The sequence below is a fragment of the Pleurodeles waltl genome, chromosome 11 (assembly GCF_031143425.1).
Source record: "Pleurodeles waltl isolate 20211129_DDA chromosome 11, aPleWal1.hap1.20221129, whole genome shotgun sequence".
In the NCBI taxonomy this organism is placed as follows: Eukaryota; Metazoa; Chordata; class Amphibia; order Caudata; family Salamandridae; genus Pleurodeles; species Pleurodeles waltl.
Window position 1 is genome coordinate 42,083,122 of NC_090450.1, and position 27,019 is coordinate 42,110,140.

The window sequence follows — 27,019 nt, forward strand, 5'->3', positions numbered from 1 at the left end:
CACTCCCCTCAGAGTGCCATGTCTACAACCCCCTGCCTGTGGCATAGGTTAGTCACCCCGCTAACAAGCCCTACAGCCGTAAGGCAGGGTGCACTATACCACAGGTGAGGGGATAGTTGCATGAGCACTATCCCCCCACAGTGCCTAAGCAAATTCATAGACATTGTAAGTGCAGGGTAGCCATAAAAAGTATATGGTCTGGGAGTCTGTCAAACACGAACTCCACAGTTCCATAATAGCTACACTGAATACTGGGAAGTTTGGTATCAAACTTCTCAGCACAATAAATCCACACTGATGCCAGTGTGGGATTTATTAAAAAATGCACACAGAGGGCATCTTAGAGATGCCCCTGTATACCAGTCCAATTCCTAATGTTAGGCTGACCAGTCCCTGCCAGCCTGCCACATCCGGATGGGTTTCTGGCCACATGGGGTGAGTGCCTTTGTTATCTGTGGCCAGGAACAAAGCCTGCACTGGGTGGATGTGCTTCACACCTCCCCCTGCAGGAACAGTAACACCTGGCGATGAGTCTGAAAGGCTCTAGCCTGGTGTTACAGCGCCCCAGGGCACTCCAGCTAGTGGAGATGCCCGTCCCTCCGGACACAGCCCCCCACTTTTGGCAGCAAGTCCGGAAGGGGATAATGAGAAAAACAAGGAGGAGTCACCCACCAGTCAGGAAAGCCCCTATGTGTCCTGAGAATAGGTGACCCCTGCCTTAAGAAATCCTCCATCTTCTTTTGGAGGATTCCCCCCAATAGGATTAGGGATGTGCCCCCCTCCCCACAGGGAAGAGGCACAAAGAGGGTGTAGCCGCCCTCATGGACAGTAGCCATTGGCTACTGCCCCTCAGACCTAAACACACCCCTAAATTGAGTATTTAGGGGTGACCCTGAACCCAGGAAATCAGATTGCTGCAACCTGAAGAAAGAAGAAGGACTGCTGACCTGAAAGCCCCGCAGAGACGACAGAGACAACAACTGACTTGGCCCCAGCCCTACAGGCCTGTCTCCAGACTCAGAGAACCTGCACAGTGACTCATCCAGCGGGACCAGTGACCTCTGAGGACTCAGAGGACTGACCTGCACCTAAAGGACCAAGAAACTCCAGAGGACAGCAGCTCTGTCCAAATCTACAACCCAGAAACCATCTTTAAAGAAGACTCCAGCCTCAGTCCGGAAGCGTGAGCCTTCACACTCTGCACCCGACGCCCCTGGCCTGTGTCCAGAGAAACCAACACTGCAGAGAGGACTCCCAGGCGACTCCAACGATGTGGACACCCTGAGTCGACCTCCCTGCACCCCCACAGCGATGCCTACAGAGTAGATCCAGAGGCTCCCCCTGACCGCGACTGCCCGGTAACAAAGGAACCCGACGCCTGGAGAAAGCACTGCACCCGCAGCCCCCAGGACCGAGAGGAACCAACCACTGGTGCAGGAGTGACCAGCAGGCGGCCCTCATCCTAGCCCAGTAGGTGGCTGGACCGAGAAGCCTGTCTGTGCCCTGCCTGCATCGCCAGAGTGACCCCCCGGTCTCTCCATTGTTTCCTATTTACAACCCGAAGCCTTGTTCACACACTCCACCTGGCCGCCCCTGTGCCACTCAGGGTGTATTTTGTGTGTCTGTTTGGGACGCCCCAGTGCTCTACAAAACCCCCCTGGTTTGCTCCCCGAGGACGCAGATACTTACCTGCTAGCAGAGTGGAACCGGAGTACCCCTGTTCGCCATAGGTGCCTATCCTATTTGGGCCCTACTTTGACCTCTGCACCTGACTGGCCCTGTGTTGCTGGTGCTGGGTGTTTGGGGTTGACTTGAACCCTCAACGGTGGGCTGCCTGTGTCCTGGAGACTGAACTTGTAAGTGCTTTACATGCCTGAGAAACTAACCATTACTTACCTCCCATAGGAACTGTTGATTTTTGCAGTGTCCACTTTTAAAATAGCTTATGGCCATTTTTGCCAAAACTGTGTACATTACTGTTTTAATTCAAAGTTCCATACTTACCTGGGTGAAGTACCTTACAGTTTATGTACTTACCTAAAATCTGAATCTTGTGGTTCTAAAATAAAGTAAGAAAAGAATATATTTTTTATATAAAAAACCTATTGGCCTGGAGTTGTATTTGAGTGTGTGTTCTCATTTATTGCCTGTGTGTGTACACCAAATGCTTAACACTACCTTCTGATAAGCCTACTGCTCGACCACACTACCACAAAATAGAGCATTAGTATTATCTAATTTCGCCACTATCAACCTCTAAGGGGAACTCTTGGACTCTGCACACTATCTCTCACTTTGAGATAGTATATACAGAGCCAACTTCCTACACAAATTTTTTGGGTTTAGGACGCATTGCCACATTAGTATGCAAACATGTTTTTTCTGAGATGGAAAACATTCCTTCTTCAAATAATTTTTGTATCTCAGTTGATCCTTATACCAGACATTCTTTTTTACTTTTTCTTATTGTCACCCTCCTCTCCATCCTAAACCATCCTCATCCATCTATATCTGTTCGCCCCTCTGTCCTGTCCGTGCCTAGGCTGCCTCCTCCTGCCCTTCCAATACTTCTCCATCCACCTTCATGGTGCCTGGAGGTTTGGGCTCGTCCACATTTTCCCACCATAAACCCCCTTTCTATTCCCTTGCATAGGTGTTTGTTTAGAAATGCACTTCCAAGAGGCCAGGCAATTTTTCCCCTGAACATTGTCTCCTTGTCAGTAAAGAAAAAAAACACTATCTCTAAATCACAGTACCCTCCATCCTTTCTGGAATCGGAAGTATATTAAAAAACATAACGATCAGAAAGCCATAAATGACATAACTTTTAAATACAGCCTTGATAACTGGTGAAGTATTCAAACTCTGGGTGTCTTGCGTTTTTGGGTATCTTTTAATTCCTAATAGCCGACATTCCATACTTTCAAATCTGTTTTACCAGTCAGTGTCGGTGGAATTACTTGCTTCACGAAATCTGTCATTTGAGATCTCTTGGATTTGTGTCACTTAGATGGAGGAAATGTTAGATGAAGGAAAAACTAAAGAAGGTGAAAGCCATGGTGGGGTTAATAAGTCTCTTGTCTCCAGCCTGGGAAATAATTTTCTTTTCATCAGACTGCCTTGGAAGTAAACAACAAATATGCATAAACAAGATCACCTTCCCTATGGGGCTAAATGGTACTCATTAGGCACGAGGAATGCTCAGAGGCTCTGGAAATATATCTTTGTTTTTGCCCACAACCAATTCTTGCTATTGTTCTGAAAACCAATTAATAATGGTTTATTCTGTCTTATCTCCAGTGTGCCTTCGGTTCCTGCAGCACTCCAGTTCTTTCCTGAATGCCCTCTCTATGGATGTTGGATTGCAAGATCAGTTATTCACATTTTCAAATTTGCTCTCCAGGATTTTCATTTTAACCTCAGGCTTTGAGTCGACTCCTTGAAAATGGGTTCCAAATTTGAAATCCTTATTTCCGATTGCAAATTAGTCTTAGATAGCTGGTCAGTCTTCTCAGCCAATCCCTCAATTTTTCATCAAATCTTTCTAAAGTGGCCCTATGATGTAGTTCTAGTGTCCTTGACCTCTTAGAATATAATATTTTAAAGTGTTTTGGTAGATGGCTCAGATTACGGAGCTCTTGTCATGCCATAGGCCTCCTTAAGAGCGATCTGACCTTTTTTAGCTTGAAAAGTTACTTTCCCTTTTATAGATTTTACTTATTTATATTTATAACACTTATAGAGTGCATTTGTACCATACAGGTATCCTGGAGTGGGAGTCTCTACATAGACATAAGCAAACTGCTATAGCACAACGCAGATCAGTGGATTGTAGATTACACAGGGAAACCCCAAGTTTTCAAGGCTTTACAAAAGCATAGTAGGTCAGCTGCAGATCTTAAGGTGACTGTAAAATATTCCATAGCTGAGCCGTTATGACCATAAAGGCTCAACTACCCTGTCCTGTTTTTAGAAATTTTGCGACACAAATTATATTTGCGGTGTCTGACTAAGGACATCTCCTTCGAATCATATCTTTTTAATCTTCTTTTTGCAGGGGCAGGGGCCATTACCCTGAAGTGCTTTAAAAACCATGCACAGAGATTTAAAGGCAGGTCTCTTTTTTTATCAGTGGCAGTGAAGTTCCTTCGTAGCGTGAGGCCAACGATCTTCTAGACCTGTTGAATGCCAGTTTAGCAGCTGATGCTTGGACTTGGTACAGTCTGTTTACTGGATAGTCCGGTAACCCTAGCTACAAGGCATTGAAATAGTCAAGCCTACTTAGTATCACCCTTTGCTCAATCAAAGTTTTATCTTGGGGGGCAACAGTGGTAGATGTTTCTCTGGCCGCGGAGAACTGCGTAGCAGGTGTCAGCAACATTATTTACATGGCTCTCCATGGATAGCTTGTTGTCATAAGTGAATCTCAGTTTGCGGACCCTCTCTGAATGTTTCAACTCTTCACCAGAATCAAACAGGAGAGTTAGAAATATCAGGTTACCACTCAGCTTCCCAACCAACAATCTTTTAATATCAACACGAGTATAACCACTTGTCCCAGTATTCACAAAGGAGTCCCTCTAGTTTCTTTTGGGAGTCTCTCACCAGTTATTTTCTACCACAAGTATATTATTACTCAGGTGTACTCATAGCTAATAGCATCATCATGGGGACTCCTGCTTCTCCCTACCAAGGGGGTAGTTACCACCTAAGTCCTAGAAACTATTAGGGATCCATGAACAGAAATACTAAAAAGTGCAGTGAAAGTGACAAAGTGATCTAAAAATGCCTCTATCACTCAGCTACGATCCAACTTCACTATGGCTGGGATAGGGTATGTTTAAAAACAAATATAAATGTGATAGGAACGAATTACGTGCCCTTCACACATATCAGATCAGGTCGACATGTTTCAGCCCACTCTTTCCCAATAGGGTCATTGGCTTTCTTTACAGCCAAAGAATCAATGGATCCTAAAGTGCCCTGATATGGGCTTTACCTTCCTGGACTTCTCCATCTAGTGCAATGACTTCGCAAGCTCCATACTTGTGGTGCTCAACTGCTTCTTTGGTGAAAACATATATATAGGGGTCATATTTTTAATTCATATAATTTCTTTGAGATAACTACTTCCATACCTTTTTCTAATCTGGAGATGCAAACTCATACCATACTTTGTGCACTACCCTAGATCAACTAACATACACCACATATCCAAAATGTATTTACATAGTCCAAAAGAAAATGAACATAAAAATTAAAATAAAAACAAAGATAAAAAGGAGAACATTTCACTCTATTTTTGTATGGCAGTCCCCCCAAATTCAAAGATGACCTTCTTTATTTATTCATAACACACAAGTATCTACCATTTCACCTACCTTATTAAGAGAATCACCTACTCCTTCTGTTTTTTACAGAGTCACATCTCTTGATGTTTAACAACACTATAAAGGCAAGCGGATTGGAACATCATTATTCTGCTCATACTTATCATAGCCTTTGCATAAACCTTCCTCTATGAATCAGCTTTCCTTAAAATATTTGAAATAGATGGGCATTATCAAAATGGGGAAACTTTCCTTGCATCAGATGCCCATACTAGCAGCAGGCAACAGAAAAAAGACAGTAAAAAAACTGGCTTTCTGATGGTTGTTCCATACACACTTATATGTAATCACCTCAATCATCGCATTAACCTGTAAAGATGTTATAAATCTTTCCTCTCACTAAAATACCCTGCCCATTCTATTCCTAAAGGACTTCTGGTTGAAACAACCACAATGCAGTCAAATGCCACTGTTTAAAAGCACCAAAGATTGGCTTTGAATGCACACAAGCATTAATATGTGGTAAAATGCCTTTGTGTCCTATCGACAAGCAAGCCAAACACACTCATTAACTTAGGACTCTCTTCTCTCCCTGCCCTAATTATGTTAATAATAATTACATACATTTTCAAGGTTGCCTCTTTCACACACTAAATGATGTTTATTTTATCTCCTAAAACTCTAAATTTAACTTCCAAACATCAGCAAGTATATAAAACAGAGAGGAGAAGGCCTTCATTTTGAAGAGGGCAACGCAGTTAAAACAGGCTCTGAATAGAAAACTAACCATGATTTATGGCTCACCCCACCTTCTTATCTTACAGGAGTCATTTCTTCAAAACATTATTAAATGTTTCTAATTTTATGTGCCCCTCCACTTACTTGTGTTAACCTCTGAATTCACTCATGCAGCAGCTTGTATGACCAGGCAATTACAAACTGTGGCCTCTACCTTTTCTTTTTCAGCTATTCAGGCCTATGATTGCTCACAGCTGTGGATCAGACAGTTTAATTTAGCAGCTGCAGGAGAAAGCAATAAAATCCTTCCATAAATACAATGTTTTTTATAATATATATTTTTCAAATATTTCAAAAAATGTAACAGCTACAAGGTCCTGAGAATTATAAAACAGTTTTTTTAGGGAAAGTACAAAAAGGGGGTGAATGCACTTTCCTCTAGTGTAGGCTATTAATCAAATCGAGCTAGTAGCTCTCATCCTCACATATAACCTTTTTTTCAAACATTACTCCACAACTGATCCTTATCTTATTATTTTCTCTATATCATTGGAACCTTGAAAAACGTAAATAGGAGTAAAAAATAAAGAAATATTAACTATCTATCAAGCTGGGAATAAGAAGGTCTTCGGTTGTCTCCCATCCCACAGCTGACAAGCCCACCGCTGCTTAGCTTTCTAAATAAATCTTAAAGAATATCGGTATAGTTAGGTGTTGGGACCTGCTGGTTATTACTCCAAAGCCTAGGAACTAGCTACTATTTTTTTTGAGAAACCAGGACAAAAAAGATTATTTTGTTTCCACTTTAAAAAAACACATAAGATAAGTCCTGAGTCAAAATCACAATTCTATTATTTTATTGGGCAGAGATGCGTGTATTAGTTTAAGTGTGTCACAGTCATTGGGGGATTATTATTAAAGACTGCCAATTCCAGAAGCGCAGGGTATGTTTTAGATTAAAATCAGGGGTGGAGTTCTATGTCTTGTTTTAAAAAAAATCCATATATAACTCCATCCTCCGTCTTTACAAGTTATGAATTTTTCTGGGAATAATTATTTGGATGCATCTACTCTACTTCTTTCCTCCATGTCATTGTTCCTCCACCCCATAGTTGGTACTGACTCTATAGAGTTGTAAACAAAAGTCACAGATCTCTATTACATCACTTGGGTCCAAGGGATCTCATCATTAAGGCCCTGGTGATGTTGCTTCAAGTGGTAAATCCAACGTTGTTATTTTTGTAATACATTTCTGTCTGCATGTACATCTGCATTGTCAAGGGTCTCCAACACCACCCATTTCAAATCATCCACTGTATGTTGTGCAATCAGAAAATTATTACTCATGCTAGTTGTGATTCTTTGGGACCTAATATTACTCCTTTTTTCTCATATGTGTGTCTTGACCTTCCTGCATGTCATGCCTATATACCGCATGTTGCAGAGGCATGTTATCATCTAAACTACATGTATTGTATTACAATTAGTGTGATTCCTTGAAACCCACTGGAACCCAGGTGTAAAATCTATGGTTGTGGTTACCGAGTTTAGGTGGCATACAATGCATAAACCACAGGGGAAGTGACCCCTTGGAGCTAGGTCCCACATTGTGGTGATGGTATTGAAGTGGTGTGGATTCTTTTTTGCCATCAGACAGTGCAGAGGCTGCCCAGGAGGCTTCACCATCCACCACGACAGTGCAGCCATCAGACAGTGCAGAGGCTGCCCAGGAGGCTCCTCCATCTACCACCACACTGCAGCCGTCACCGCAAGCGGACGCCATGTAGGCCACACTCCAGGGGCTGATGTGCAGGTTGTCCCCTCCAGAAGCAGTGGGCAAGTCACCCACCTGAGAGACTGTGGCCTTGCACTCCCCAGGACAGAGCAATGGACATGTTGGTCCCCCTCCCCCGGAACCAGTGGGCAAGTCACTCACCTGAGAGACTGTGGCCTTGCACTCCCCAAAGAGTAATGGGCATGTTGCCCCCTCCAGAAGCAGTTGGGAAGTTCCTGTATTCAACTGAGGTGCCCCCCCATTCCCCTGAGATGCCTTCTCACTTGCAAAATGATGCCCCTGCAGTGTTCTCCTCGGATGTGTCAGGATACAGGTTGGGCCTTGGACTTTGACCTGTGGTCTTGTGTGCCCTTATGACTTTGGACTGGGCATTGGTCCTTTATAAACATTTGTATATATTTGGTTCATGTGGTGGGTTTTGTTATGCTAATACATTGTCTGTACCTCAGCAATCTGGTCCGTGTTTTATTATGCCATGTGTTGTGTGCCATTGGTTTACATGTGCAGCTGGTTGTGTGTATGGTGTGTGTGTGTGTTGGGTTGTTTTCCTCCCACCCACCCTTGTGTGCTAGGCGGCTGTACTCACCGTCGTCGTCTTCGTCGGCGTTGGTGTTCCAGGTGGAGCATTACATAGAAAATCATCGGGAAGACTGGCAGTTCGGGTCCCATGGCGCGTAGTTCTTCCTTGTATCTCCAATGGTGAGCCCTTTCACTTCTCAGCTCTGTTTCCGCCTGGCTTTTGTTGGCATTAGTACCACCCCTGAAAAGGTGGAGGTTTGCAGTGTCTTAATATTGTGGGCGGTAATTTGTCTCCCGCATGGCTTTTGGCGGCTAACACCAAGGTGAGTGTTGTTTCCACCCTGGTGGTTGGTGTGGTACTTTGGCTGTCTGTGGGAGCTATCAGCACCATGGTCATAATTTGGTGGTACTTGCCGCCAGCCTGTTGGCAGTATTACCACCACTTTATCACTCACTGCCAGGGTCATAATTGGGGCCTTATTTATAATTCAATTTCAATGATACCAGTACTAACCCTTCGCCTGAGTTGAATTCACTTTCAAAATTTAGTTCTATTTATGTTTTTCACTTTACCTTTATCATCAGCAGATGAAACCAGCCATAATTTGGTTAATAAAATACATAAAAGTAAAAACTAAATGTGACTTTAAAGGGGAACAATTGTTCTAATGGATGTTCCTGCTCCTTGTAAGATCGGAAAGATAAATCATCATCTTCACTTGTGCTTGGAAGGTGGAGCCTGCAGATGAGCCAATAAGAATGTCCAAGGAGTTAGTGAAGCCTCCTCTAGTGGTGAACAGCAAAGCTACCAGATAGGTGCGCATGTCCCTAGATGTGTGCATGCAATACTTATTGATGTGGACGCATGCAGTGGTGTAACAAACCTTGAGGGCGCCCCCTGCAAAGTACATGAAGAGGCCCCTTCCGGACCCCCTCCAGAGCTTTCAGGCAAGGGTATTGTGCTGAGGGTCCCCCTGGACTTTGCCACCCACCACACCAGGAGGTCTGCTTGGGCTTTTGTTACGCTGCTTGGTGCATGTGTATGTCCTTTAGTTCACAACTAAGTGTGTGCCTGCTTTTTTCATGTAGTTGAACTTGCCTGTGGATATGTGCATGTGCAGTTGTGTGGACTGCCCTCTGCATTTAGGTGTTATCTTTTCCACATTTATAGACTGTTTGGAGTACTCTAACTGCAGGTCAACATGATCCTCATTCATTCAGTACTACAGTAGGGCTCTTTTTTACATGTTTCATTGTTTTAGAGGCAGCCCTTATTTGCTCAATGTAAGTTTATCATGTGGGCCTGGGCCATTATTCACTTTTTTATGGCAGTAATAGAGCCTCTGATTCAATTTAATATTCTCTGTTTACTTTCTTAGAGACATTACTATTCTCTTCAGTCTTTTCGTGCAGGCTCTCTTTCATTCTAGTCACGGCTGTAGTGCAGGCCTTCCTTCGCTCCCCTCATGGCTGTGGTGGAGGCCCTCTTTCACACTTTTCCTGGTTGTAGTGGAGACCCTCAACTACAGCTGTGGCCTGTCCTTTGGTACTGAGGGGCCACATCTCCTTGCCTTTTTCCCCTCAAGAAGAGTGTCTGTCAGCAAAGGTCAGCCTGACAGACACTTCTCATTTTCAGGTCAGTGAGCCAGGAGCTAGACATACGCTATTTGCACAGGCTCTTGGCTGCCTCAGCTGAACGTTGCTGGGCTGAGGATGTCACAGCTCCTGTCAGCATGACCTCCTCAATTCAGCAAAGGTCCTCAGGGCGCCCCCCTCGTGGAGACGGATAGTGACACTCATTGCCTGAAACCTGGGTGCTTCAGTTTTAAGCCAAAAAGCACCCATGGCTGAGTGTTAATCAGTGACACATTGTCACTGAGTGTGGTGGGGTCAGCAGTCTCACTGACCCCATCCCACTCTGTGACAAGGTTAGGGCTGCTGCCATCCCTCATTCTCTGACCTAAGGTCAACTAATGAGGGAAAGCAGCAGTCCCAACCCTCCTGTCACCTCCAACACTGAGTTTGCATGTAAGTGTGTGTGTTTTTTTTAATGAATGTTTTGTATGTGTGTTTGTGTATGTTTGATTATTTGCTAATGAGTGTTGTGAATGGATGTGTGGGTGCATGTGTGTGGGCACATGTGTGTGAATGAATGAGTGTAGTAGGTGAGTGTGTATGTGTGCATGTGTGTCCTGTCTACCACCCTCCCTCCTAAAATTACAGCCCACCACTTCTCATTTCCTCTCTTTGTGGAAGCCAGGAATGCCCACCTTCACTCTCTGGATGGCTGTAGTGGAGGGGCTCATTCTCCCTCATTAACTCTCTTTATAGCTGTCTTGGAGGTCCTCATTCTCTCTTATCATTATTGGAGAAGAGGCCGCCGTTCATGGGGTTGGACCCAAATACATTTATGACTGGTAATCATGCTAAAAGAGCCTGTGTTGGTGAGAAAAGCAGTGCTTGCAAAAAAACACCCTTACCAAGGAATTTACAAAAGCAGAGATATGGTGGTAGTAATGTGTGAGCAGAACATTTATGCATATTTTTGGGTTGTATTTTGTTGTGGTCAGGATGTTGTATATTTGAGCTGCTGTGCTGCAAAATTGAACTGTGTCATTATTGTGATATATTGTGTTTTTTGTGATGCATTCAGTTTTGACTGTTTTGTCCTGTTTTTTTTTTGTTGCATTGTAATTATGCTTTATGCTATATCATTGTGTGTCCAGTGTGTATGCCTAAAATTATAATGTTAACAATTCTTTAAATATACATAAGGTGTGCTTTGATTCCACCCACAGGAACATAACTTTCTCACCTGATGCTACTGGTGTATTATTCTGCCTTTACAGAAATGGTTCAATTGGAAGGCTTATGGGTGTATTTATAAATCTGCAAAATACACTTTACAGTCACACTGTGTGATAAGTTCATATCTTTATCTCCTTTATCCATTCTAAATTGAAAGCAGTCCATTCTTGCTACTTTTTCCTATCATTGGCAAAAGCTAACATGACATAATTGAATATAATAAACAGTATTTGTGCATGTAACACACATAATCAGCATTGTTCAATGTATGTGTTTACAAGCACTGGCACATTAAAGAAGGGCTTATTTGCTTTGCCAAGGCCAGTTCTGTATCTTAAACTGATAAAATAAAGCACAAGACTGTTAAGTCGATTCAGAGATTGCAGTCCTATATAAATGCTACTAACCAATTCAAACTGTATTAAGTGTTTCTAATTTCAGCACAAGAACACCATAATAGAGTACAGAAACCTGTATCTATATAATTACAAATACATTTTTGCAAACTGTCCCAAAGCTGAAATGAAGTGTGCATTAAGATAATTCTTTCTCAACATATTTTGTACGCCATCAATCTCAGACACAAACTCCCCAACTGTAAACATTTGAGGCCCAGCTGTTTTCATCATTGTTGAATGGATAAAGCAATCCTTGTAGTGTACAAGGATGTGGTGCCTTCAGTACTGGAACTGCCTTCAAGTCACAACCGTTTCACCTAAATGTTGACTTTCTGTATTTTCAGTGTGGACGTAAGAGCAGCACTCAGCTATACTTCTCTCAATGTAGGGCCAGTTCCTACCATCCCTTCCAAGACATGATTTTCAATATGGTACTAGACAATGAAATATAGAAAATGTATTCATCCTCCACAGTACCAGAGAAATTGGACAGCTACATCACTTGACTCGTATGCTGTTGCACATCAAATAAATATTTCATATTATATTTAGTGAGGGAATTCACCTTTCTGAGTTGTTGCCCCAGTCTTTACACATTTCTTTAGGCTAGATGTAGTGGTGTACTGACTTTGAGCACTGTGAGACTGCCATTCAGTATCCCAGGTAGTTGTCATTTATAAAGCATTGGCAAGAACCACCGTCACAGTCAATGCATATTGCTGTTTGGTGTAGGGTTGCATCAGCGTGAGACAACTCTGCACCAAACAAAATAAAAAACAAATATTCTCACGCCATGAGAGTCATCTCCCATGGCGTGGGGAACATTACTTACATTTTACTGTCTCTCACTGCAAGAGTGTCCTTGGCGGTGATGGAAAAACAAAACATGGCTACATGTCCGCTTATCTAAAATGGGTGGTCAGCCAGACATGTAGCCATTTCTCCATGGCGACGTCAAAGATGTTTAGCTATAGTGATGATTTAGTAGTCAGTGCTATAGCCAAACATATGGCCCGCTAAAATTTAATTCGGGTGGGCAGACAATTATGTTGCCAGGATGTATACTCAATCACCATTGCGGTCCCATAATATTTTAAAAATCATATCTATTGAGTCTCTTGTTGTCCAAGGCCACTTTAAGATGATTTTGTTTTTGTAGTCTCTAAGGACAAGAGACATGTTTTTTATCCTCTGCTATCTATAACATTTAATGCATCAAGAAAACATTAAAGGGAGAGTCATTCTAAGACAAAAAGCTATCAGATCTGGTGGTTATGGAGGCCAAATTATTAAAATGCTGAGCTACTTTACAGAACTCATTGAGTTTAGAGGTCATTTAACTGAGGGGGGAATCTAAGTTTAAAATTAGGGAGGTAATATTCTAGGTTGTCCCCACTAATTAATAAGTCTTAGGACTTTTCTTAGACTCTATTGCTGATGCCCAAGTATCTGTGCTCTGGTTCAATAGGTGATGTGAGGATTTCTGAAGTTCAGTAGGAATTTAAGCTTTTTGAAGAACTATTCTCAAAGAATTAGCTAAAAAAGATTCTGTGTCCTTTAATTTAAAAATGGAGAATCATACCAAAGATGATGTAAGATCAGACCTGAAAGAATGAAGAAGATAAAATGTTCCTGTGATGGCCAGGGAGTGGTTGGCCTCAGTGGTGGTTTCTTGAAAGTCAAGTAAGGTCACTGGACTATGACCTTTAGTGGATAAAGAGGAAATGGATTTGGACTAATTTTTATTACCGACTTTGATAGTGTCAGCTTTCGCAGTTGACAGCATCTTTAGTTCATCACTCAATGGACTTTACTTCTTGCTGTCAAATTAGACTGCATAATAGCTTGCAAGACCCCATAGCATCTGCAATACCCATGGCATGTGATACATGTTTAAGAATGAGGTCTGGCCTCATCCCATCTGCTTCTTTGTTCTAAAGAGCTGTGGAGAGTGCTGTGCAGAGTGTTGTTGGAGCCCTCGATGGCTTGACATGTTTACAGGACGATGTGCTGATATATGGTAAGAAGTGGGATAAGAAAAATGTCAGAGCATGAGGTGTGTTGGAAAGATTGAATATAATAAACAGCATTTGTGCATGTAACACACGTAATCAGCATTGTTCAATGTATGTGTTTACAACCACTGGCACATTAAAGGAGGGCTTATTTGCTTGTCTCATCCTTAAGAAAGATCAATGGAGTTTTGGACAAGAACACATTTCATATCTTGGAAACAAAATGATAATCAACGAGGTAAGACCAGAAATTATGTGGTGGAAACCTTCACAGAGCTAGAAACTCCTCAACTTAAGGAAGATGTTCTGCCTTTTCTGGGGATGGCAGACTTCTTTACTAGAACATTTCTTGACAAAGCACTAGTTAGAGGCACATCAAGAAGAAGGGTGTTGAGTGTTTATGGACTAATGAGTACAAGCGAGAATTTGAGGGTCTTAAGAAAGGCTTAGAGACAGCACCTGATTTTTGTGTGTTGTACCTGGTATATCAACTATTTGTATCAACAGTCTGTTTTACTGCAGAAAGATAACAATGAGGAACATCTAACTGTGCTTTCAGAGTACACAGAGGAGTCGAGAATAATTACTCTGAGAAGGGGATGCTCTATCTGTGAATTGGGGTGTACAAAAATTAGGAGGATGATAATTCACCATTGGATAAATTATTAAACCATTACAGGAGATTTTTTGTAACAGGGGCCTTGACTTGGTATCTGCTCAAATTAACAAATGGTTTGAGGACTTCAACAATACTCATTTGAAGTGGAATACACATGTGGGTCTGTCAACTACATGGCTAACTGTTTACTCAAGTCTCCAATTCTTCAGATTGAGCTGTGGAAGAGTGTTCAGTAGAAGATGAGTTATGCGTGGAAGAAACTATGGACCATATTTATACTTTTTGGTGCAAAACTGCACTAACGCAGTTTTGCATCAAAAAGTTTTGCACCAGCTTGCACCATTCTTGCGCGCCAATCGGGCACCATATTTATGGAATGGTGCAAGCTGGCGCAAAGGGTAGGCTAGTGTAAAAAAAATGAGGTTAGCCGGGTGGGGTGGCATGGGAGAAGGGGGTTTTGCACCAAAAAATGAAGTTAGGCAGGTTAGAGTAAAAAAAATGAATCTAACCAGCCTAGCATCATTTTCTGATGCAAAACCATCCATTCCACATGACAATTGTCTTAGAAAAGACAGGAGTCATCCCCATCACCCCAGTGGCCAGCACAGGAGACCTGGGTCTCCTGGGCATGGCCATTGCACCCAGTGCCATGTAGGGGGCCCCATTTCAGGGCCCCCAATGGCACTTAAAAAGAAATACTTACCAGTGCTTACCTATAGTTACCTGGGATGGGGACCCCATCCTCCGCTGTCCCTATGGTGTGGGTGTCCCTGGGGCCTGGGGAGGGCACCTGTGGGCTTATTTCATGGTGTTCCACCATGGAAATAGGCCCGTAGGGCCCGTAACGCCTGTCTGACCCATGCATTAAATAATGGTGCAAAGCAATATTTGACTCCTCCCCGTGTGTGATTTTAGCATGGGGGATAAATATGGCGCTAAGGCCATAGATTAATTTTTTGCATGGTAACGGCTACCTTGCATCTCATTGACGCAAGGTAGGTTTCCACGTCCAAAAAATGACTTTAACTCCATTAATATGGAGTTCGTTTTGCACTGAATTAGTGTACAAAAAATTTCCCTATATGTCTTATCACCCAGAATGTAACTACTAAGGCAGACTGGAAATAGAGGGAGGGTGTTGACTCTAGTTTTCAACAGTGTTTGGAGTTTGTGAAAAAAGGATGGCCTGCAATCTCTCTTCTGCACTTTGCCAGTGTTGTGAAGTCAAGTATGAACTCTCTAGCAAGGAAGGACTCTTATTTTGAGGCACCAGATTAGTGGTCCCAGAAGGTTTAAAGAGTGTTGTAATTGACATTGCCCATGAAGGACAATAGGGTATTCTCAAAATAAAGGATCATTTTCAAGAAGGTTTCTGGTGGCCAGGTATTGATTTGGCTTATGAAAGGTCTGTAAGTTTATTTATAGAGTGTCAGAATAGTAATACAGGTTGCAAAACCCGCATTCCTTCGATGGCGATTAGGGACTCACCCAATGGTCCTTGGGAAGAAATTTTGATGGATATAGTGTTTTTTTTTTAAAGAGAGGGACATACCCCTTACTATAGCAACAGTTGATCTGTTCACCAGGTGACCAGATGTTTCATGTGTGTGTGTGACTTGACATTGTTGTACATCATTATATTTTTTGAAGGCCTAAACACTAGCTATGTAAATGAGTTCAATTGAAAGTTCAATTATGTAAATGTATGTTAGGTGGAAAGTCTTAAATATTGGAATAATTCCTGTTCTCCTGGACCTATGGACCTATGTTGTACACCCCTGTTTTTTCAGTGGCTATGAAACCTTTTCTTTAGTGTAGGCCTAAATATGCTAACCAGTGCCATGTAATTACATGGTGACTGCTTCATGGCCCTCTAATTCTCTGAATTTGTTTTTGAATAAGGCTCTAGAAAAACATGGGAGAATTGACTATCTATTCTCCAATGCAGCCATGGGGCATGACGTCAAGAGCACCTTTGACATCACAGAAGAAGAGTGGACTGAGGTAAGACTTCATAACTTCGAAAGGATTCGCATTTTGAGAGTCTCCACCCACCTCAACAGTAAATTGTATTACTTGGAGGCTCTAAAATATCATTCATACACAGATATGTACATAAATACTACTAGGGTGAAACTAACCTTAGGAACTGGATACAGGCTCAAAAATGTACAGTGTACCAATCGAAAGTTGCAACTGAACACATTTTAGATGTAAATAACACAATGTGAAAACACTGCAGATTACACTCATTATCCCAGAGGAAAGGTGCCTTCCCTTTTGATTTGCAGATGAATTTTAAGGTATTAACATCATTATGTATCAGGCTACATTCTATTTGACTGACTCCCATCTGCAAGATTAAGACTTCTGTGCAGACAACAGTCTTCCATGCTCTTTGCGCACCTTTAGCAAAACCAACCAGACACCCTTACCTAACTGACTGTAGTCAACAGAACTTAACTAAAGGGGGACACTAGAGGTTGTAGATGAAACAATTTCCCAGGATCATTATAGTGAGAGTCCATTTGAAAGGCTCACACCATAGCAGAGGATACATAAAAAGAGTGCAATAAAATGGGCACTTTCTGTAGGTATAATTCAAATCCCTAATAAGAGCTTTACAGAACACCTATGCCTGAATACTGAACTGGTGGAAAAATGCTATATAAAACCATAAAATAAATAAATGACCATGAGCCTTATTTAGATCTTGGCATATGGAATACTCCATCACAAACATGACGGATATCGTTTCCATCGTATTATGATCCCATTATATCCTATGGACATCATAATGTGGTGGAGGAGATATCACTCATGTTTGTAATGGAGTTTTCCTTCCGCCAAGATCTACATCTTATGTCACTTCCGTGCACCACAAGGCAATCAACCGAGAATCTCACTTTTCACTCTCTCATCAGCTCAAAAACTTAACCAATCAGAGACATAAAGGCAAACAGATTGCTTCAGGGACCAATAGGAACAAGAAAGAGAAAGCCTGTAGAGTGCCCACGTGGTACAACAGCACTCCTGGGAAATGTCAGTTGTGTTTACTTTTTACTGCCTACCAATTCAAATAAAAAGTCATTTAGGAACAGATAGGGCAGAGGATCGCCTGAGCTGCCTCCTTGGAATCAAGCTTCATATGAGCCCTGCTCCTGAGCACCAAAAGACATTGAGCAGAGGAGATCACTTTAATTCTTTGACCGATTTGTGGATACATTTGCTGTTCACATTTGCGAGCATATGTAGTCAGTCATTCTTATGTAAAAACAAGTTAAGCCACTTATGGACATTGCATTAATATGTTAATTAAGTTTGCTAACCAGATCCATCATTCGTTATGCTGCCCAGCTGTGGGACTCATATTTTGAAGTGGTCCTTCGCCCATTTTATGTTTAATTTCTTTTTTAATTGTTGTCTAACTGATGTTAACTTAACAACATGGTCCTAGTTTAGAAAAGGAGTAGTGAATGTATGGTGCTGACTAAATGTATGGTATTCCAGTTACTGTTCATTCTTCAACTCCTTACCATAAAGAAAATATGGAAGTAATATCAGAAAATGCTGTGGAAGCACCAGGAGAAAAACAAAAAATAGCATAATTCTCCTAGTAATTATAAAAGATGTCTCACAAAGCTTCAGTATTACCGGTGCAAATGATGCTACTGATACATATTTACTAATGGCTGGGCGTTTTATACTGTAATTAAGGGTACACTTTATGATCGGACCAATGACATGTTTGTGGTGAAAAACAAAAGTCAGAGAAAAAGAATACAAAAAATGTAACCCTCTCCAAAAATGATTTGGAAGTAGTATTTTTCAAGGAAGCCAAGCTGAGGAGGTTTAATGTTTTGACCCTATCTCAAAATAATTATTGAAAATCTATATTAGTTCCCGCTTTCATTGTTTCCTTTGTGATTTCAGGTTTTGCACACAAATGTAACTTCAATGTTCCTGTTGGTGAAGCAGGTTGTTCCTACAATGCAGAAGATTGGGTAAGGCTCGCAAACTATGGGTAATGAAGAAATTGAGGGTCATATTTGGACTTTGACAGAGAGGATCCTCTGTCAGAAACAGGGTGAAAATCCTGTCCTCTATTGCAAGTACCATAGGAAATAGTACACATGTAATATAGAATCTCCATCTACTTTGTTTGTGTTGGAGAATCTCATCATCCAAACTCTAAATGGGCCTATAATCTGATAAAAATGGTGTCAAAATGTTGTTGCTCGGAGGTGGAGCTAATTTCTTACTGCCATGTTACAGAGTTGGCCGGAGTCAACACCTTGTCGGCTGACAACCCCACACAACCCCATTCCTTGGTGCCAAATTTCATAATTAAGGGGCAGGAACTCACACCCCCTCATCATAAACCATCTTGGGCTCTAGGGACCCCATCCCTGGGGCTGAATTCCAAAAGAAAGGAGAGGGAGCCTCTTGCTGCTCCTCCCGAGCCTTATTAGGTCCCAAGAAGCCCATCCCATCAGGCCAACTTGAATATAAAAGGGGAAGAGGGCCAACCTGCCTCCTCCTTAAGCCTTATTAGACCCTAGTGACCCATCCCCTGGAACTAAATCCACTGAAAAACGGGGAGGGGGACCCTCTACAAGCCTTATTAGGCCCAAAGGATCCCATTCCTCTAAGTACATAAATAAGGGGAAGAGGCATGTGGCCCTCTTCTCAGAGCCTCATTAGGCCCTGAGGACCCATCCACCAGGGCCTTATCTAATTTAAATGGGGAGAGGGGCTGCACAGGCCTTCTTGGGCACACCAGAGGCCCCAGCCCCTGAGGCCAGAGGTGGGTACCACATGTTGAGGGCCACCTGGGGCCCTGCAGCACCAGCTGGCTCTCCTGCATGGTGGGGCACCCAGCATTGGCAGTCACCTGGAGGGAGCAGCCATTTATGCTTGCACCCTCTGGGCAGGAGCAAAATCTGTTATTTACTGTGCCCACATCAGTGCGGGCAGTCAATCAAACACAAGTCTGCTTTCAGCCTGAGGGACCATCTTTAAATCTCCCACTGGCTGTGAGAAGACTAACATGCTTGCTCCGGTTTGGCAGGATTTGTAAAAATACTTCTGCCAGATGCTGCTGGTGTGGGCAGGGAAACTGATTTGTCCAGGGGAAGGGCACAAACACTGAGGTAGCCCTGGGGGATTGTGTCATCTTTTTCATTTTAATTTCAGTCCTGGGGATGGGAGAGAACACAGATTTGTTTTTTTAGGTCTTGTGGTGGTAATAGGCAAGGGGCAGGTCCCTGCCACCTTAAAATATTTTTTTCTTAACTTCACAAGAGGTGACTAAGTCCCTTAGTCGTGTTCTGGCTGCCAGCAACTTTTTTCTAGTGTTGCTGGCATCAATCAGAGCTCTCACTCCTGCGGAAGACTCACTCCTGTGGAGGAGAATTGGTCCAAGGAAAAGAAGTTCCCAGGGCCAATCAAAACACTCTATTTTTGAATTGGTGAGAGTCTCTCAGAATCAACCGTCAAGACTTACAAAACATTTTGTACCTTAATTTTCAAAAACTACTAGATTGATTGACACAAATCACAAAAATCACAATCTGCATACCAAGAGCTAGCTTCCTGCCAGTTTGGCGTAATTCTGTTCAGTAGGTTTGCAAAAACGCTTCTGACCAAAGTATATGGAAGATGCATTAGAATTTTGTGTTTTGGGACTCCCCTTTTTTCTCGACCACCTGCTTGATGAATCATCCCAGTTCTTTCCATACACAAACTAGCAAGAAAAGAGCACTTTTTTGGAAGGTTTTGTGAAGATCTGTCAAACTGTGCCAAAGTTATAAGCAAAACAAAAAAGGTGGAAACGCTGACCTAATTGTATGTAACTACTATATATATATATATTTTCACTTAAAAAGCCAGTGGTCAAAGTGATGTTTAAGTTAGCAAGTAGAGTTATATATATTTTACATCTCAAAAAAACTTTGAAAATTCAATAACAAAGCTAATTGTTATGTGAAATTTTAGTGCCAATGTAAAATCTTGAAATATCATCCATCGTCTCCCCCTAATTTGGTGCAGCCTCTTTTTTGCCAAGGGGCATAATTGTTTACAAAATGCCTGTGCTCCTAATGTGTCATAGGTGTGTAGAAGTGCTAGGGGCGGATGTAAAGAAAGTGGCGCTGCGCTGCATCACTTTTAAAACGCAGGGATGCGCCATTTTTAAGGGAATACAGCGTACCCCCTGTGTTTCCCCCTGCGCTGTCGCTAAATTTAGCTGCCAATGCAGGCATCCTTGCACAATTGAGCAAGGATGCCTTTGTTGAGGGGTGTGATTGCTTATGTGCAGAAAGGTGTCCCTTCCTGCACATAAACAATCACTAATGGAGCTTTGGCACTTCTGTGTGTGTGTTGCACAATGCAAAACGTCATTTTGAAAAGATTGTTTATGTGCAGGGAGGGACACCTTCCCACACATAATCAATCATTTCTGACATTTTGCTTTTTCTATGCGTGCGGCAGAATACAGCACTCATAGAAAAAGCTAAAAATGAGGAGGAATGAAAGTATTCCTCATCGTTATGCCCTGCTAGCGCCACCCCTGGGTGTGGCGTTAGATTTTTTGCGCTGCCTCAGCTTTACGTAATTTCATAAATCTGAGGCAGCGTCAAATTGCAATGGGTTTTGCTGTGGCACGCTCACAGCAAAACCCATTGTACGCCCCTTCCACTCACAGTGCTGCGTGGGTGGGGGCCGTATTTACAAGGTGGCGTTAAGCCACAAAAAGTGACTTAACGCCACTTTGTAAATACGGTGCTGTGCTTAGCGCCACAAAAGTGTCACAAAAAGTGACATTCCTGTGGCGCTAGGGATCTATAAATACGGCCATATGAATGCTTCTATAAAGGACTAACACTCTGTGCAGCTGATACGTGATGACTTTTGTCAAAAAGATTCCAACAGTGAAAATATTCTTTGTAGTACTTTCAATGTATTGCAAGCAGCTTTAAGTGTTTTGAGGTAATAATCTCAGGTAGACAATTTCTACATAGCACTGATGACTGTGTGCACCTGATACCTACCATGTACCTTTATCTATTTAGCTCAGAAATTGGGCTATCTGTAAAGTTTTCAGCAGAGTATGATGACTGTGGTTATGTAGCAGCTACACATATGTAGCACCTTTAGGCTTTGGGTGTTTACAGTGAGTAGTCTTTCTTTGGAGACATTGGTGGTCATTACGACTTTGGGGGTCTTTTTCCAAGACCGCCAAAGCTGCTGCCGCCAACAGACCGCTAGTGCTGGCGGTCTGAAGTCTGTCATATTTGGAGTTAGGTCAGATTTCTACCCATTTACGGGTGGAAATCCAACCCCCTGGCCAACGGAGGAAGAGAGGCGGTTCCACCACCTGTGCCGCCACCCCAACAGGACTTCACCCACCGTATTATGATATGGCGCTGCTGGTGGTGGAAAACACTGGGACCCATCCCCTCCCGGACGACCACCTCGCCAGAAAAGGTAAGTTGCTCGAGTGAAAGGGGGCGGGTGTTGGGTGCATGTGTGTCATCTGGGAGTGTGTTTGTGTGCGAATGGGGGTGTCTGGGTGCGTGAATGGATGCAGTGTCTGGGTGTGTGTATGTGTGCGAATGGGGGTGTCTGGGTACTTGAATGGATGTGGTGTCTAGGTGTGTTCACGAATGCGGAGAGGTGGAGTGTGTGAATGAATACAGAGAGGTGGAGTGCATATATGGATTCGGTGGGGGGACTGCGTGAATGGATGTGGTGAGGGGAGTGCGTGAATTGATGCGGTGGGGGGTGCGTGCATGTGCGTGGAAGTTGGGGGAAGGTGTTTGCATGTGCGTGGATGTGGTTGAAGTGTGTTTGCATGTGTGTGGAAGTGCGGGAGGGTGCTTATATCTGCGTGGGAGTGGGGGGGGTACGTGCATGTGTGTGGACGCAGGGGGAAGGGTGCAGGCCACAGAAATGGAGATTCCTGTCTCTGGGTGCATTACCTGCCGATCAGGTGACTGCCAAAAGCATAATGTCCACCATTATGCATAGTGTGAACACACTTCCTCTTAGTAGATGCTTTTAATAATCTGTGGCGTATTCGTCATGAGAGTTTGGCTGTCTGCACATAGTGCAATACAGGGTAAGGTCTTTGCATAGGGTACACATTAATTAAAGGACCCACTTTTCTAACCATGTCTGTTTCATTTCTCACTGTATGTTCGGTAACTGAGAAGGGTTTGATGAAGATAAAGGCTGTTCATAGTAAGGCATTAGTTATGTAACTGAAGTTGAGTATTCAGAGGAACTTGGTTGCGCGCCTCCCCTCCTCCCCAAGCCTCATTAGGCCCTGGTGACCCCATCCCCTGGGACCGAATTCTATTATTAAGGGGAGCGGGGACACGCAGATGCCTCTCTATGCTTTATTAGGCCCCGAAGGCCCCATACCCCTCTGTCAAATGCAGTTCCAAAGGGAAGGGAGGAACCCGTGGCCTACCTCCCTGAGTATTATTGGGCCCTGGGGACCCCACCCGAGGGCCAAAGTAATAAAACAGGGTTAGTGAGGTCATACAGCCCCTCTCCCTGAGCCTTTATGTGACCCCGTTCTCCAGGGAAGAAGGACATTAATAAGGGGAGGAGGTATGCAGCCCTGCTCCCGAGCCTTATTACACCCTCCGTACTGCATTCCCTGGGACTGAATTACATTATTAAGGGGAGGGGGCATGCTGTCTCCACTCTCTGAGCCTTCTTGGACCCTTGAGACCCCAACTCATTGGGCCAAAGCAATAAAAAAGGAAAGGGGCCCCCCTTCTGGTGTCTTATTGGGCCCATGGGTACTCCTCTCCTAGGGCCAAATGCATTAAAAAAGGCAACAGATGTGTGCTCTGGTGGCACCCACAGACCACCAGTTGGAGGCCACAGAATGTGCCTTATGAGTCCCAGGGACCCCATTCCAAAGGGCCACAGATGTGTGCCCCGGTAGCACCCACAAACCTTCAGCTAGGGGCATGGAGGATGTCCCAGGCCCCCCGTTCCCCCAGCCAGCTCTTGTATATTGCAGGGCAAGCATTGGTCCCATCTGGAGGGAGCAGCTCTCATTGCATTCTGTTTGTTTTCTTGCTCGCAGAAGTGTAGGCAGAGAACCAGAGGTCTTCTCCCACTCGGTGGGAGCATGTTTAAATCCCCTGCTGAGTGGGAGCATACTTGCTGTCCCTGCCTGCACTCCTGCAGACAGCAAGTGAATGTATGCTCCTGTCCGGTTGAGGTTTAAAAATGCTCCTGCCAGGCACAAGCAAGCACAAGCTTCCCTGCACACATCAGTGCAGGCATGGAAAGTACTTTTTTCTGGGGGTGGGCTCCATGGGACGGAGTACTTGAGCTGCCTCTGGGGGCAGGGTCCCTCGGGCCTTTAGAGGGTCAGAGAGGGGGCCGCATGACCCCTTCTCCTAAGTTTTTTTTACAGCACTGGAGGATGCCTTTTAAGGTTTGTAAAGGGGGCCTGTGTGCCCTACTCCCCTTAATTTATGCACTGGGCCAAGGGGGATTGGGTCCTAGGGGCCTCCATTGGCTCAGGGACAGGGGCTACACATCCACTTCCCTTTACCTAAGGTACACAGCCCTGGTGGGGATGGGGTCTCCAGGGCCCCAAATAAGCTCAGGGATGGTGCCTTACTCATGCCCCCTCCCCAAGTATTTGTTTGAGGCATGTGTTGCAGTAGATACACATGCTTAGCATAAGTCTTCTATCTAGTGTTGGTCTCGGAAGTGTGCAAGTTTGTTTCTTTGAAAAAGTCTTTTGATTTACGAGGTATGGTGACTCCTCCTGTTGCTTGTAATGCACTTGGTCCTCGACTCCATTGTTAGATTGTTTTTTTCCACAGTCAGGTTTGGATGTGTGCTCCTCTGCTCAGTTCAACATTGTTGTTTCCTAGCATCTAGGCCTTAACGTCGGTATTGTCCTTGATCGTAGTTATGTATAGCTCTACATCGATCACTCATCGATACCAATGTGTTTCCAGCAGACAGGGCCTGGAGGGCCTCCGTCCTTTGGAGAAATTTTTTATTTCTCAATGTCTTGTCTACGCCATGCCCATCTAATGATGGAACGAATGCCCTTTCGTTTTTGCCCACGCTGTCACCCCACGTTTCCACACTCCGACCACCTTCTGGTTTGTAACTTGTGCCTTTCTCCAGGTCATCAGGAATCCAACTGGGGAGCTTTCAAATCCCTCTGATTGAAGAAAACACTCCACGATCGACATGCAAGATACCTCAGAATGTCCAAAAGCACTGTTGAAGACACTCCTGACGTCTTTCGATCAGAAGAATACCACCACAAGGGCCAAGCATAGGTGTCAGCAGTGGATGAAGGCTCATTTCTGCATGACAGTCCAGGATCTGAGCTCGATATCCAGGACCTTCCACTGGGACAAAATGTAAATAATGTGCCCCTCCACCTCAGCCACATCCTCAGAGTTATTGCAGTGGTCGACCACCCAGTTCAGACAGTCCTTGCTCCAACACCGTCCATGGGCCATAGTCGGCACCGAAAAGCTGCATTGGACACCCCCATCCCCGGCACCTAAAGGGCGGTACAAAACACTTGCTCAACCATCATCGAACCAAAAACACTCTCCATCAAACCCTTTGGTGATGAAAGCTGCTTCAGAACCAAAGTCTTACACCTTCTGTAAGCAAAGGGCCAGTAGTGGACCTATGGAACCTGTGCTTGAACGGTTACAGGAACATCTTGATTCGAGACAGAAACAGCTGCTTATACATCCTGGCACTGGTTGTATCCTAACTATGCCTCCTTATACAACTGGCAAGCAAGACAAAAGACAACTTTAGAAGAGGCTTTGGAGGTCCCCTGCCCACTCAAGCAAAGAAAGAGAGTGGATAAGGACACCAGCCCACCGGCCATCAGTTCACCAACACCTGCAGCACCAAGGGCACACTCACTACCACCACACCTCCTGTAGACATACACTATTTTTACAGAAAAGGGTATTTCTCACCCCTACACAATTATCTTGGGACACAACCCAGACCTTCTTAGTAGTAAATAAAATAATGTATGTTCTTTATAAGACTCTTGCCCACTCTAATAGTGGCATGCTCCTACATCGGGTTCGCTTTGGTGTCTATAAGCTAATCTGGGCTCAACTGGATTTCAAGAGCACTTGAGATAACCTGCCTGGGGTCTAAAGATAAAAATATCTCAGTAATCAGTAAGGTATCCCTCTATTATCTGTCATAGTGGGTGTCATTAAAACAAATTACAATTAGGGGTCTTTATGGTACTATGACCCTCTTTTTAAAAAATCATCATCATGTTTACCTTGGCCAAAAAATGGTCCTGGGCTTTCTTTATGACAAAAAATAAGAGAAGGAACCCAGGTCCCTGACCTGTTCGTCAAGTCTTCTGTCCACACTAAGTGACAAGACAAATCACACACATGAAGGGAGCACATCAACTCGCCTGAGTGGTTATTGTTCTAAAGGTAGTTCTAAAGCACAAAGAGAAGGAAAGAGTTAATAAAGCATATTACTATATGCAATACAGGGTAAATAATAATATCAGGATGTGGTGAGGGGGATGTTGCATGTACACACGTGGGGAACCAGTGCTAGTTTCCAAACATTTTAACCTCAAACATGCATGCTCATATTCCCATATGCATTATACTCACTCTTTGCCTATAAAGTGTGAGCAATCTGCCAAAATATGTGTCAATCAAAATACTCCAAGAGTGACTGTAAAAAACAAACATAGATTTGTGAAGACAAATACATATACCAAACATGACAAAAAACGGTATGATAACAGAAGCGTTCATTAATTTTGAGTTCAAGTCATGCTGCCCACTTACCCCATTTGGATAACCATTGTGCTTCCCGGGAGGAGAGCCAGGGGGCGTGTCCCTGTAGTCACACACTAGGTATTAGGCATGTAAGTAACACCACATAAATATCACTATGTCATCCCATATGTGGATTAGATTATAGTCTCAATGTACGTGCCCACTGTAATCACAAGGCGTACAATCCATCTTCAAGGGTTTACTGGTTCAGAGTGATAGCAGGCCAAGTGGGCTTCTAACCTCTATGGTCATATGCATTGGATTCACCAGACATTTACTTATGTATATGGAAGTTGTGGTCTCTGGCGGGGCAGTTTAAGTCCTTCCTAACACTTATTCCACAGTCTCAGCCTTATCTGCAGATACCAGTAAGAGCAGTCATGCACCTCCAAGGTACCATATCATCATGTATAGGCATGTTCTGCCAGATTCAACATGTGCACTTGCATCAATCTTGCCATTCTCTGCAGTGGTGGAATACCAACAATCTTCAAAAAAGACGGTCTTTCTTGGTATTAGTTCAGCAGAGAACCATAACAACGGACACATTACTCACAGGAGTTGACTGTACAGGGTCAATGCACACCCAGTCAAACTCATCTCCATATCAGTCATCTAGAGCTACTCCCTACTTATCTAGCTCTAAAAACATTGTTCCTTACTCACCTCATTGGCAAGGTGATTCTCCTCAAAGCAGCAAATGACTATCATATACGTTCTGCAAAAACAGGGGGCACAGAGTCACCACAACTATCTCATCTAGCTCACACCATTTGTAGGTCTGACACAATATTCAGCTCTTAGTGGAATACCTACTGGAAATGAACAACGATTTTGCCGATCTCAGCAGGAGGAGGCAGCAAGTCCATGAGTGGGAGCTCAACTCCCAAGCCCTCCTCACATTCTTCCAACAGTGGCATCACCCAGACATAGACCTCTTCGCCACAGCAGAAA

At 43.6% G+C, this 27,019-nt stretch overlaps 1 protein-coding gene across 1 annotated transcript in view; it reads left to right on the plus strand.

Annotated features, from left to right (window-relative positions):
* The window catches only part of LOC138265370 (dehydrogenase/reductase SDR family member 4-like), a 164,233-nt gene that overhangs the window by 43,503 nt on the left and 93,711 nt on the right, over positions 1-27,019 (plus strand). The window contains exons 4-5 of the mRNA XM_069213015.1: positions 16,125-16,226; positions 18,156-18,226. Coding sequence (XP_069069116.1) covers positions 16,125-16,226; positions 18,156-18,226 — 173 coding nt within the window. The remainder of the gene's footprint in view (positions 1-16,124; positions 16,227-18,155; positions 18,227-27,019) is intronic.